At 54.7% G+C, this 13,896-nt stretch overlaps 1 protein-coding gene across 1 annotated transcript; it reads right to left on the bottom strand.

The window, feature by feature from the left end:
- Positions 1 to 367: 367 nt before the first annotated feature.
- Positions 368 to 9,060, bottom strand: SSC4D (scavenger receptor cysteine rich family member with 4 domains). Its single transcript, XM_045786243.2, has 10 exons — positions 8,883 to 9,060; positions 7,258 to 7,293; positions 6,682 to 6,987; positions 5,902 to 5,979; positions 4,860 to 5,174; positions 3,717 to 3,794; positions 3,073 to 3,147; positions 2,631 to 2,942; positions 1,483 to 1,560; positions 368 to 840 (listed from the first exon to the last, which is right to left on the bottom strand). Exons 1-10 carry the CDS (start codon positions 9,046 to 9,048, stop codon positions 524 to 526), a joined length of 1,761 nt encoding a protein of 586 aa, XP_045642199.1. The 5' UTR covers positions 9,049 to 9,060; the 3' UTR covers positions 368 to 523.
- Between the last annotated feature and the right edge of the window lie 4,836 nt (positions 9,061 to 13,896).

Below are 13,896 nucleotides of genomic sequence, written 5' to 3'. Positions count from 1 at the left end.
ATGGAAAAGGCCAGGGCAATGACCCAGGTTCTTCCGCAACCCCATGCAGGCGAAGGTAAGAGCTGTGGGCCTCTCCTGCCTTCCCTCTTCTTGGGGATCCCAATATGGGGGGGGGGAAGGGAGATACTCCATTTACAGAGAGCCCCTGAGCCTCCTGGACCAGGGTCCAGGAAGGCAGGGTCAAGTGGCTATAACAGGAGCCCCATCAAAGAAGAGAGTTAAGAGTCATTCCCTTCCCCCCTCCCCCATTTTATGTTTTGGCTGAGCAGAAAGTGGGAGCTCTCATTACACTGGGCCCATGGTAGTTGATGACAGGTGAGGTCACACAAGAAGTTGATGGGTAAGGCTCATCCTCTAAGCAGGCTCCCCCAAGCAGGACCGCATTGTCTGAGCGGGCTCTCTCCCAGGCAAGAGGAGGGAAGGGTAGGGTGAACTGAAGCTGTCACAGGAGGAGGGCTTCCTGGAGGAACAGGGGCAAGCCACAGCAGGCTCCCAGAAGAGATGGTCTGCAGAACAGGCTGGGTCACAATGACTGGCACAGGACACTCGCATCCTCACTGTGGTCACAGTTGTGGGCATCCCAGCGTATGTGAGAACAGAGCAGAAGAGCACTCTCGTCCCCACGGCACTTGACATTGTCCAGGAGGATAGGGCCTCGGCCTGGGCCGAAGTGGGCCTCGCCGGGGGCTGCCAGGGCCTGGCCACAGCCCAGCTGGCGGCACAGGACAGTGGCTGCCCGCAGGTCCCAGGCGTCGTCGCAAACGGTGCCCCACCGTTGCCCTAGGAAGAGTTCTACACGCCCCTCACATTGGTGGGCTCCGTTGGCCAGACGCAGGTGCCCTGCGGAGAGACAAGGATCAGGGCTTGCAGGGGCTGGCCCATGCCAGGCCACTCTCATGCCAGGCCACGGAAGGGGTAGACAGAAGAGGCAAAGGGTGGTGGCTTGAGACACAGCATTTCCCCGGGGGCCGATGGATAAGGGCAGACAAATCAGATTAAAATAGGATGGGCAGCAGTCCAGACTCAGTCTCTGGACGCAAGAAGAACGTGTACCAGCCTTTGTGGGGTGCTGTGCAGATCCCGAGTGCTTCATGTCTGCTTTTAGGCCTCATTTCACAATCCCAGACCCTCAGCCCCAGCGCTGCTCTCTGGAGACTGTGATTGTGTCCCCTGAAGGTCATCATCTCCTCTCACCCACAGGTTTAAAAGTGAATTCTTTCATTTCTCTCTTCAGGAAGGTGCCACATTCTCTTACTTTGGTCCTATCCCTAGAAATCACTAAGATTGCTCCCTTAAAACCCCCCCTACCTCTTTCTGGACACCATATCCCTACTAATGAAAACAGAGACTAGCACTGAACAAAGATTCTCAAACCTGGTGCAAATCTGTTGAGCTGTGCAACCCCAGCCTATCATCTCCCTCAATTCTGGTCCTTCCTATCCTGATGCCTCTACCTCCATCTTCGGGGCTGAGAGCACCTACCGTCCCTGGGCCGAGGAGTGGGCCCCCGGGTGGTCTCAGAACCATCCTGCTGGACTTGCAGTCCCAGCTCCTCTGGGCCTGGCTCAGCAAGCACAAAGAAAAAGAGGTGCCTGTCACATTAGGGAACTTGTTCCTTGAGGCCAGGTTACCTCCTACCCTTCCAAGGGAAGCCTGATTTAGGGGCAGAGAGGACCTTACAGGACCCTGAAGGACAACTGCTCTCTGCCACTTGGATCAGAAATGGGGGTTGTTGGGGCACCTGGGGGGCTCAGTCAGTTAAGCATCAGACTCTTGGTTTGGACTGGGGTCATGGCTTCAGGGTCGTGGTGGGGCTCCCCGCTGGGCGAGGAGTCAGCTTCCCCTCTCTCTTCCTCTGCCCCTCCCTCCCTGCTTGTGCTTTCTCTCTCAAATAAATAAATCTTAAAAAAAAAAAAAAAAAGGAAGGAAGGAAGGAATGGGGGTTGTTTCTTTCACCCTGGGACCCAAAGCAGAACCCTTTGTAGCTACACCTTTGTGGCCAAAGTTATTAGGCCCAGGGCACCAAAGGAGGGGTGAAGCTATCAAGTCCCACACCAATCAATGAACAGAAGCATTTTAAAATAGATCAGACTCTACAAACACCCCTTTCCAATGATTCCTCCCAAAGGTCAGACGCTTGCTCCCCGAAAGCTGATCAACTAACTCTCTCTGCTTACTGGGGCTTTGTCGGTCCTTGACTCAGCAGAGCGAAAGCGCCCCGGCCCTACCCTTCACACAGATTTCCAGACTTTGTCCTCGGCTTTCTGCCTCTCACCTCCAGCCCGCCCCTCACTGCCGCAGAGCCGGCGCCCTCCCCCAGCCCCACCCCACTCTCACTGCAGAGGGCGCTCCCTTCCCGGCTCCGCCCGCGCCGCGCAGCCGCAGAGCGCGTCGATGGTCGGCCTCCGCCTCCCTCTGCGGCCCCGCTCACGCCGCCGTGCCGCAGAGAGCCCTCACGCACGACCCCGCCCATTTCTCAGAGCCCGCCTTGTCCCGCCTGCGCTGCAGTACGCGCCTGCGCGCGGCCCCGCCCATTCCTGGGAGGCCGTGCCGCGCTGCCCCGCCCGCGCTGCAGTAAGTGCCTCTGCTCGGTCCCGCAGAGGCCTCACCTGAGCAGAGCGCGCTCTCACCTGAGCAGAGCGCGCCGGCGTCTTCATGGTGGCCACAGTTGTGCTGACCCCAGCCCAAGTGGAAGCAGTCGCTCAGGCGGGCCTCCGTTCCGGCGCAGCCCACGTTGTCCAGCAGCACGGGGCCGCGCCCGTAGCCGAAGTGGCCGAGGCCGGTGGCGCCCAGCGCAGGCCCGCAGCCCGCCTCGCGGCAGGCCACGCGCGCATCCGCGAAGTCCCAGTCATCGTCGCACACGGTGCCCCAGCCCCCGGCGTACATCACCTCCACGCGGCCGCGGCACGGGCCTGGGCCGCCCACCAGCCGCAGGCGCCGGCCTGCGGGGCGCAGAGGCCCGTGGCCGTAGGGGCTGGGCTGCGGCCCTTGGCTCCCAGAGCCCCAACCCCACCCTGCCCCACCCTGCTCCACCCTCCCCCACCCCCACAGAACCCCGGCCCTGCCACTTACTTTTCTTCCCCGCGGCCCAGGTAGCTGTGGTTAACAGTGCCATCTCCCTGGAAGGCAGGGCACCAACTCCTGTAGCTGCAGAGACAGGGCATCTAGAGCATTTGAAGGGGACAAGGAGGCCTTCTGGCCTGCAGCAGGGCACAGGGACGCCTATGAGATCCCCCAGCTGTATCACACCTGCACCCCACACTCAGCCTCAATCCTAGTGTCGCCGTGTTGTCACGCATGGTCCTCAGGAGTCTTGATTGGAATGAACCGAGTCCTATTTCCAGGCATTATCCTGATTTCAATCCCAATGATAGTTCCAGACCAAACTCCAAATGTGCTTGTAGCTTTCATTCAACCTTTAGCTCAACCCTCTCAAGGCCTCTCAATTTCCAATCTCAGCACTCACCCAAATTTTACCTCAGAGCTTTGAAGAAATCCCTTACTATCTCCTCCCACCTTGCTGAACTTTTCAGAGTTCTGGATTTCATCCTTGCTCCACCTGCTCATCGTTCTCTCACCCACCTCTTTACCATCTGGCCTAAAGACCTGGTTGGCTAACCAGGGCCCCCTTCCAGTAGATGGAGAACAGCCTTTCTAATTCCCAGCCCTGCCCACCTTGCCCCTACCATTCCAGCCTGGAGGGCTGGGCTCCTTACCCTCTGGCTCTGTGTGCCAGGCCCAGTCCTCTCTTGTGGCCAAGGGTGGCAGTGCTGTGAGAGTCGGGGGGTCCAGCACTAGAGCAGAAGAGAAGGGATCAGGGTCAGAGGCCAAGGTTTCTGGTCAGCCTTGGGCTGTCAGGGGACGATGGGGGGATCTCCCTGGAGAGGATGACAGATTTTACTTCCAGAGTTAGGGGCTCAACCCTGGCTGGGGTCCAAGGTCTGCCCTACTTGACAGTGTTTGTAATTTACTTGTGGTGCACAAGTGTATGCTCCACAGTATCAAGGGCTTTGACAGATGTACTTTCACTTCTCTCCAATGTTTTCCAGAAGCCCAATGTGAGCCCACCAGGGAAGGCCATGCAGGGAAGTCCTAAGGGGCTTACAAAATAAGATTTCATTCCCATCTCACAGATAAATAGGACTAGAAAGGACAAGGGTCATGCTGGAGACTGTGCAGCAAGCTTAGCTGTGGCTTTGCCAGGGCTCAGTATGTGAGCACGGGTAAGGCTCTGCCTCACGGGGCTTAGGATTTCCTATCTGTAAACCAGGAATGACGGCCCCTGGTTTGCTGTGAGGCATGGGCAAACAATTTGTATCTTGTAGAGTGGAGACCATCTGCAAAGTGCCATTTCTGGTCCTATTATTCCTATTTGCTCAGAGAAACTCTCAAAATGGGAGAGGGACCAGGTGGGTGAAAATACTGTTATAAGAGTATCCAGGATTACAGAGAGCTATGTATGCTGTGTAAATCTGGGGCCACCCCTGGGCTGCAGTGAGAGAATTCTGGAGTACCTCTGGTGCAATTCTAGAGAAATATTACTTCACTCTTTAGTGTTCCATGAAGAGTACCTAGAAATTGCTAGAAAATTCCGGGGGCATTCTTGGGGTACTGCTAGATAATTTTGGAGTTTTGCTGGCACAATACTGTGAAACCTACCACAAAGACTACTGGGACTTTCAGAGGCACTTCTAGAGCAATACTGAGACGTTAAAAGTAATTTCGGGGTCTTCCTGGAAAGCACTGCGGAGCGTCAAGGCAGCCACCAAGCCCCGCCCGCCTCCGCTTCCGCCTCCGCCTCCGCCTGTATCACAACACGGCCCCGCCCCGCTCCCCTGCGTCCCGCCCCCAGCCCGCACCTGCGCAGAGCGCGCCGGCATCCTCATGGTGGCCACAGTTGTGCACGCCCCAGCCCAAGCTTAGGCAGGCTGCCAGGCGGGGCTCGCCGCCTTCGCAGTGCACGTTGTCCAGCAGGATGTGCCCCGTGCCATAGCCGAAGAAGGCGTTGGTGGTGGCGGCCAGGGCGGCCCCACAGCCCAGCTGGCGGCAGACCACGGCAGCGTCCGGCAGCCCCCAGTCGTCGTCGCACACAGTGCCCCACAGGCCGCCATGCAGGATCTCCACTCTGCCCTGACACGGGCCCGTGCCCCCCACCAGGCGCACGCTGCCCTCACCTGGTGGGGTTGGGGCCAGGGAGCATCTCCCACAGGGCTCTGCCTCCCCCTGCAACAGCGCACCTGACCCAAGGCTTCCCCAATGCCTCAGGCCCCGCACGTACCCACAGTGCATGGTGCCCCAGGACCTAAACCCACGGAGGAGCTGTTCACGCATTTACCCCAGGGCACTGCCTCCTCACAGTCCCAGATTGGGCGAGGTTTGTGGGATCAGGACAGATTGGCTTTGAGTGTGTCATTTCCTAACCGTATAGCACATGCTGTTTCCTCACTTTCTACTGCAGTGAAAGCTGTCTCACCTTTCCAGGTGCATTGCCAACAACTTCTTCCTCTAGGAAGCCCTCCTTGATCTCTGATCGATGAGACCCATTTCCTCCTCTGGACTTCCTTGCCTATTTATCTGTCCATCCTTTAGGGCACTTTCCCTTTTCTCGTTCTACATCATTATTCACATTTCTGTACGTATCTTTCCCATTGGATTAAGCTCCGGTCCTCACCTCTCTCACTAAACTTGTGCTATTTTTAATCATCCCACGGGAATGGGCTCCTCTCTCCCCATCCAGACTGTGAGCAGCCTGGGGGGCTGCGGGAGGCAGCATGGGGAGGGAGTGACCCAGCTCACCCATTGGTTATCCCTCTCTTCCCACCGTCAAGAGTAGATATGGGATACTCCCCTTGGGGTCCTTCTCTTAAGACCCAGGTGGTCCCCCATGTTGCCCTTACTTACCTTTCCCATTCTGGGGGGTTGTAGGGGGCACCCTACTGGTGAACACTTTCCTTGTTGGGGGCTGCGTGGGCAAGAATTCTGGGAAGGAAGCAGGGTGGAAGGGGGGAGGATACATGGATCTTTCTGTTCTTCATCCTCACACCCACGGGTGTGTGAGCAGCAGGGCATGGACCCCTAAGGTACCTGCCATAGGGCCTCTGGCCACACAAAAGGTCAAAGCCAGGAACCCTGGGGTATGAGAGGAGAAGGGCCCCCCTGAGTCCAGAAAGCAGTAGCTTCAGATGAGTTCTTTTAGTTTTTCGAGCAGCACCCCATTACTTGAGAATGTATTAGAAATGCAAATTCCCAGGCCCCACCCCAGACCTGCAGAATCGGAAACTCTGGGATGGGGCCACAGTCTGTGTTTTAATGAGCCCACCAGGGGATTGGAAAACTAGAACCATTGCTGTCAAGGTCAGTGCCTCTCAGAGATTTCTGCTGCAGCTCCATAGCAAATAGACCTCACTGCCAGTGTTGTCCCCACTTGTTTGATTTAAAAAATGGGGAGAGGGCACTGCTGGAACATTCAATGCCCTACAGAGAAACAGTAGTGCTGGTTTTCCTTCAGTCAAGCTCACACAATGAAGCAGAAGAACCACTGGGACCGTGACAGCTAGGCTGGGGCTCTTGCCCAGCACTATGCAATGCCACCCCTGGCTTGGTCTTCCGCGTGGAAGTCCCTTCATTCATCCAGCCTGCAACCCTGCTGCCCGCCCTCCCTGGTCACGGGTCTCCGCTTACCATCGCACAGGACAGCCACGTCTTCGTAGTGGAAGCAGTTGTGGACGCCCCAGCCTCGGCTGTTGCACTGGCTCAGCGCGGCTTCCTGCCCGCCGCACTCCACGTTGTCCAGCAGGATGGGGCCTCGGCCTTGGCCGAAGGCGAGGGGCCGCGGCACGGGCAGCGCCAGGCCGCAGCCCAGCTGTCGACACACCACGTTGGCATCCACCACATCCCAGTCATCGTCACAGACGCTGCCCCAGGAGCCGCCGTGCAAGACCTCCAGGCGCCCCCGGCAGCGGCTTGGGCCCCCCACCAGCCTCAGCTCTGTGGAGAGGGTTGAGCTGGCACCAGAGGGATCGCTGGGCCTGACCTGCAGGACGCCCACCTTGCTGTGAAGCCGCGGGAGCGTGAGGGCCTTAGGATCAGTCCCTTCGGGGCCTTATTTCTCTCCCTGTCAAGTGGGCAGACTAGCGCCATCTGTTTGGGGGCCGCTAGAGTTGTGGAGGGCTGGTTAGCCATCACTCTCCGAGGATCTGTGGGAGCATCTGAGTTTGTGGGGGGCAGGGTGTGGGCAGGAGGGGGAGAGGCACCTACCTGGAAAGGGCAGTGGGGTGGGCTGCAGGGCACTGGCTGAAACAGAATGAGGAAGAGCATTGGTCCCCTACCCCCTCCCTGGGCCTCCTGGCCTGGGAACACAGCCTTCCATCCCCCCATGGTCCTTACCATCATCCCCCTTCTCTTCCCCTGCCTTCTCCAAGCTTCTCTCTCTTCCCGGCTGTCCCAGTGGGCCTCCTTGCTTCACCCCTCTCCCATCACCCCAGAGAGATCCACCTGAAACAGGGGTCTGCTTATCCCGCTCCACTGCAAGACTCCACGTGCCCTGCAGGAGTCCCAGACCCCGAACTTTCTCTACAAAGCCTTCTAGTATCTTCTGACCAGCTTCCCCTAACTTTTTTTGGAAACGTTTTATTTTTAAGTAACCTTTACATCCAAAGTGGGGCTGGAACTTGCAACCCCGAGGTCAAGACACACACTCTACCTACTGGGCTTGGTAGGCACCCGCCTCCCCCTGGACTTCTTTATATCCCATCAGTCTTGTCTCCGGGTCTTTAACCCTGCAGTCTCCTCTGCTTGAACAGTTCTGTTTATTACAGCCCTGCAGCTCCTTCCAGACACAGCTCGGAGCCCCCTCCCCTGGGAAGCCTTCCTGGAGCCCTCAGCTAGAAGTGCTCTTTGTTTCCTCTGGATCCCTGGGCACCATCTCCAGGCCCTTTTCTGAGCCTTCTGCCTGGTGATGGGGCCGTGCCTGTCTCATCTCAGTGTTTCCCACCACCCCCCACCCTTCACCCCAGAGCCTGTTACTGGGCAAATGGTCAGTAGCTCCACCTTAAGTGTATCAGTTGGCTTTGGGATTCATTATAGGATATCCTGCAAAAGATTTACCTGTACAAGCCCTTCTGTTTCAGCCCTCATGTATGTATTTGCCTGGCACTGCGCTCATCACTTTCTGTGGCCTGGCTCCCTTAACCATTAGGACGATGCGTGAGATGCGCACATGGGGGACCTTAGGTTTACGGAGTTTAGACAACTCGCACAAGGCCACACAAGTGAACAGGGAGGAGAGCTGGGAGTCCAACCCGGACAGCCACACTCTTCTGCACCACACAATTCTGGGCACGTGGCCTGAGGGGCGGGGAGGTAAACCAGGAAACTGGCCTAGCGTGGGACATTGAAAACCCCATAACAGCCCCTCACTTGTATGCAGGGAGTTACAGTTCTCAGGAACATTCGTGTACATTACCTCATAGAATCCTTGCAACGGTGCTCCGAGGTGTGTACTAGTGTACCCATTTTACAGATGAAGAAACTGAGACTCAGTTTCTTCTTTCTCAAGTTAGGATCGTCCCTAGGTCCTTTGGTTCTGTGTATGCCACCAGCTGCCTTTCGAACAGCCATTGCTGAGCCCACTCCTTTCCCTCCTTCCCTATTTCCAATGTCCCCTAACTGCCCAGACTCTGTACATTGAGCCCTCCCCTCCAGCACTGAGCCCTCCACTTCCCCAACCCAGACCCTTAACTTTCATCAACCCCGAACAAATGTCAGCTGGAAAGAACTTCGGAAACCACCTCATTGACAAACCATGTCCCACCATAATTTTACAGCTGGGAAAACCGAGAGCCAGAAAGGGGATGGGTCAGGGGTGCGGGGAGGGCACTCACCCAGCGGCAAGAGGAGGAGGAAGGACAGGGCTGGGGGGAGGGATGAAGGGGTGTTGCTCCTGTCTCCCGGCCTCCACCCCCTGCTCTTCTCTGCCAGCTGGGGATCAATTTGCATCTCTGCTTCCTTGGGCATCCAGCCAGGGGATGGCCTTTCAGAGGGTCCCATCAAGGGGCAGTGGGGGAGTCACAGCTGGAACATCTGGAATTAAAGATACCCAGTCACTTCTTCCAGCTGGAAGGGGCCCAGTGAGAACTTCAGGGGGATGTGACATTTCCGCTTGGATCTGGCATTCCGAGTGGAGGCAGCAGCAGGGGCGACAGCTGGGACCTCTGGGAAGGATGGAGCACAGGACTCTGATGAGGAGTGAGGTCTGGCTGGAGCAGAGGGTGTGTGAGAGCAAGTGACAGGAGACAAAGCTGGAGGGCTGCCTGGTCCCAGACCAAGACAGGCCTGGAGGTGGTGCCGAGGGCTCAACGCGTCCCAAAGCCCAGTGTTGGTGCCACTGGTGGTAATCTACACAATTTTAGCGGGCAATAAAAGGATGTTTACTCTTTTCTTTCTTTCTTTCTTTCTTTCTTTCTTTCTTTCTTTCTTTCTTTCTTTCTTTCTTTCTTTTTACAGTGCTTTTATTTATGGCAAAGGCTTCTAGTTTTCCATTTATTTGGAGCGATATAAAGTTTCTCTTTAAAGTTAATCTAAATAAGAAGAAATGAGTCAATTTAAGGGGAAAAAAAATCAAGGAAATATGGCTCCCATGACTCTCAAATATGCCAAAATGGTGAAGGGGTGGGAGAGTAGATGCCATTTGGGATGCTCTACCCTTTTGGGGTAGGAAGCCCTTGAACACGCTTTCTTAAGTTTTGGATTGAGTTGGGGCACCTGGCTGGCTCAGTTGGAAGAGCATGTGACTCTTGATCCTGGGGTCGTGAGTTTGAGCCCCACGTTGGGTCTCAATAAATAAATAAATTTGGGGGGGCGCCTGGGTAGCTTAGCTGGTTAAGCCTCCGGCTCTGGATTTCAGCTCAGGTCATGGTCTCAGGGTCGTGGGATCAAGCCCCACGCCAAGCTCTGCACTCAGCACAGAGTCTCCTTGTCTCTCTCCCGCCCCCTCTCAAATAGGCGAGTGCATAAAAATCTTAAATAAATAAATAAATAAATAAATAAATAAATAAATAAATAAATTTTGGATTGAGGTATACCAGCCCCAAAGTGCGTCAATTGGAAGTGTAGAGCTCAGTGAACATTCACACCATGTAAGCAGCGCCCTGGTAAGACCCCCACATCCCCTTTCCTGGCAGACCTGCAGCAGGAGTCCGATACCGTGTGTGGACAGTAGTGGGATGGTTGGGGGGCGATGGGGGTCTGGTTTAGCGGATGGGTCTGTTTGGGATATACTGAGAGGGAGATACCTCCCAGCAGGAGATAGCCCCCATCTCCCCCTAGCTTGGCCTCCGTCCTGGTATACAAACAGTCTGGTTGGGGAAGGATTGAAAACCAATCTGGATGTGGACATGGGGTTTTCAATACTCCATTCATGGGGCCCAGTACAGCCCCCAGTGAATAATCAGCTTTTGTCTTCCCTCTGCCTGACCTGGGGACAGCTGGGAGACGGGCAGTTTGAGGACGATGAGGAGGGGTAGCCATGGGCCAGTCTTTGCAGAGGGGCTCCTTAGCGATCTGGTCCTGCCCCTGCCTCTCACCCCCTGGGACCCCAGGTGGAAATGAGGTTTAACTGTTCCCTGCCATCCGTGAACTGACTCTCTGAAGGTCTCACACTCCCTCCACACCCTTTATTAGTGCACATTTGCCTTTACAGCTCGGGGGAGGGGGCAGGCAGCATAACACAGTGCTTAGAAACATCGGCTCCACCACCTACTAGCTGTGTCACCGCACCTCCATAAGCCTCACTAACCTCATCTGTAAAATGGGGCTAGTAATACACTTAGCTCCAACAATCGTTGCTGGGTTAAAGGAGCTAGTTTATAAAGGTTTAGCCCAGTGCCTGGCCCACCATAAGTGTGGTAGCTATTTTATTGTTACTACTCTCTGTGGACCTTTGAGGGCAAGGGCCACATCTTGTTCGATGGCAGCATCTGGCACAGGGTGGGTACTCAGGAAATGTTTGTTGAATGACTGAATGAAGTTTAGGGCTGCAGAATCATAGAATGAAGCAGTCAGAAGAGGCCCAGGAGATCATCAAGGTTAATTTCACATCTGACCCGTAGAAATCTTGTCATTCTCTCTCTCTCTCTCTCTCTCTCACACACACACACACACACACACCAGCAAAAGTGAAGTATTCATACCTGGGGGAATGTTCTGGGCTCTTTCTGTCCCCTCTTCCACGGTCAATCCAAGGTCAAATCTCAAATCACTTTTTCTGCCCCCAGGAGTTTAGGAGGGGGAAGGATCCCCCAAATGCAAATCAACACAGACCTTTCTTCTTCTTTTCTTTCCAGAGCTGGAAGATGAGCAGAGGCAAAGTCCCCGTCCATGGAGCTGGCTGGTGGCCCCAGCCTGTCCCCACCCGACCTCGGGGGCAGAGGGAGGCAAAGGGAGAGTGGAGGTGACCCGCACAGTCTGGAGCAGAGAAGGGGCACCCAGGCAGAGGAGGAGCTCAGGGGTGGGGGGCAGGCGTGGACTCTCAGGGCCAGGCAGCCCCTCCTTCCCCTTCCTCCTACCCTAGGGCTCGGGTTTCAGAAAGGCAGCTCCGCCAAGCATCCCTGAGCTCCTGCAACAGCCCGGATCCGTCCTTAATCCTGTCATCCTGGGGAGTCCCCTTGATCAAGCCCTGACCCACGTCCCACGGGGGGTTTGGAAACATGGTCACAGGAGCCAGAGTGTGTGCGGTGGGCTTCCCATGCAGGTAGGGCCTCTATTCTTGCTGCTGATTTTGCCTTACTGTTATTCGTCTTGAGTTCTGGTGCTTTTTGAGCTTTGGGGCTTCTGTCGTTATCAGTGACGACAGGACCTGCACCACAAACTCTCAAAGCCAGAGCGCCCCCGCAGGGCACTTCCCCAACCTGGCGGGACATCCACGTCAGCCCCAGCAGGGGGTGCACTTTAAAAATATATACAGATACCTGCCACCACTACTTCTGCTACGGACGTTCACGGATAGGGGCCCCCAAAGTGTATTTTTGAAAAGCTCCTGAGGCTCAAAGACGTTTGGGGACCAGAGATGTAGTCCAAACCGTTTATCCTGCAGGTGGGAAGACGAGGCTAAGAGAGGGAAGGGGATACACGGCCCGGGTGCCTCGAAGGACTTAGTTTCCTGGCTCTTGGGCCTGATCCTGCTTCCCATTTCTTGGAGAAAGAGAAAACTCTCTGCAGGAAGGTCTGCCATCACCCTGCTCCCCAAACCATACAGCCTCGTATGTCTGCACCCACCCCTCCTTCCCTCCTGTCTCTTTCTTCCACCCCTGGTCTGACAAACGGCTCCCCCGCAGTCCAGACCCCATGTCCTTCTGCCTCGTCAAGGACCTCCCTCTCTCCATCTGTGCATCTTTTCTCTCCCATATTCAGCAGCTCTTTCCCAACTGGATTCTTCACACGGGGCTTCCAGCATCCTCTGGTATCTGTCAGTACAAGCAACCGACAGAAAACCCTTTCTGAAACACCAGCCTGTGGCTGGTGGGTCCTCAGGGTGGAAAGGGTCTGGCCCTAGTCTCCCTATTATGCTCTGTCACTGGCTGGAGGAGGCCTGGGAAGTGACGCCTTGGTTCAGATGCTCAGGCCTTGGAAGGTGCTAGAACTGGAGGCTGCCAGCCACCTGTGCTCCTCACAGCTCATCAGCAAGTTCTTTCCACCGGAGAGATCCGAGCAGGCGAGCATTGGTGTCTCTTCTTATAAGGACACTAATCCTGTGGGATGAGGGCCCTACACTTATGACCTCATTTAATCTAAATTACTTCCTAAAGGCCCTATTTCTCCCACTCTCTCTCTCTCTCAAATAAATAAAATCTTAAAAAAAAAAAAAAAAGCTGGGAAGACTTTCCCAGAAAACCCCCAACAGATATCCCCTCAAGTCTCCTTGGCCAGAATCAGTCACTTGCCCATTGCGATGTGACTGGTAAGGGAAGGGGAGCCCTAGGCTCAGTTCCTGGCCTCCTTCTCTGTCCATACTCCCTCTCCAGGAAGCCTTGGACAAGCTCAAGGTGTACAATTCATTGGTTTCAGTATATTCACAGAGATCTACAGCCATTGCCATAATCTAATTCCCGAACATTTTCATCACCCTCCAAAAGAAACACTGTACCCATTAGCAGTCAATCCCTCTAGTCCTTAGCAACCACCAATTTTCTTTCTGTCCCCATGGATTTGCCGATTTTGGGCATTTCAGATCAACGCAAGCCTGCGATATGCGGGCTTTTGTGTCGGCTTCTTTCATTTGGCATAGTTTTCAAGGTTCATCCATGTTGTAATGTGTGTCAGTACTTTGTTCCTTTTTATTTATTTGTTTTATTTATTCATTCATTCACTCACTCATTCATTCATTCATTTAAATATTTCTTTCCACATTATCATTTTTTTTCACATCATCATGTTTTTAACAGATTTTATTTTGGGGGCGCCTAGGTCTCAGCTGGTTAAGCATCTGCCTTCTTCAGCTCAGGTCATGATCCCGGGGTCCTGGGATCAAGCCCCGCATCAGGCTCCCTGCTCAGTGGGAAGTCTGCTTCTGCCTCTGCCCCTCCCCTCCCCTCATGCTCTCTCTCTGGATCTCTCTCTCTCAAATAAATAACTAAAAATCATTTTTAAAAAAGATTTTATTTTTAAGTAATCTCGACACCCAATGTGAGACTCAAACTCACAACCCCGAGATCGAGAGTCACGTGCTCTCCCGACTGAGCCAGCCAGGCTCCCTTATTCCTCTTTATAGCTCAGTAATATTCTGCTGTATGGAGGACTACATAAATGAATTGATAGAGTCCTGTCTAGATTATATAAGAAACTCTCAAAATTCAGCATTAAAAAAATCAAGCACTCCAATTAGACAACGAGCAAGCCATT

This window comes from Ursus americanus, chromosome 2 (genome assembly GCF_024610735.1).
Source record: "Ursus americanus isolate L20-20 chromosome 2, mUrsAme1.1.p, whole genome shotgun sequence".
Taxonomy (NCBI): domain Eukaryota; kingdom Metazoa; phylum Chordata; class Mammalia; order Carnivora; family Ursidae; genus Ursus; species Ursus americanus.
The sequence above is the reverse complement of the archived record's forward strand: the minus strand, read 5'-3'. Positions and strand labels throughout refer to the sequence as shown.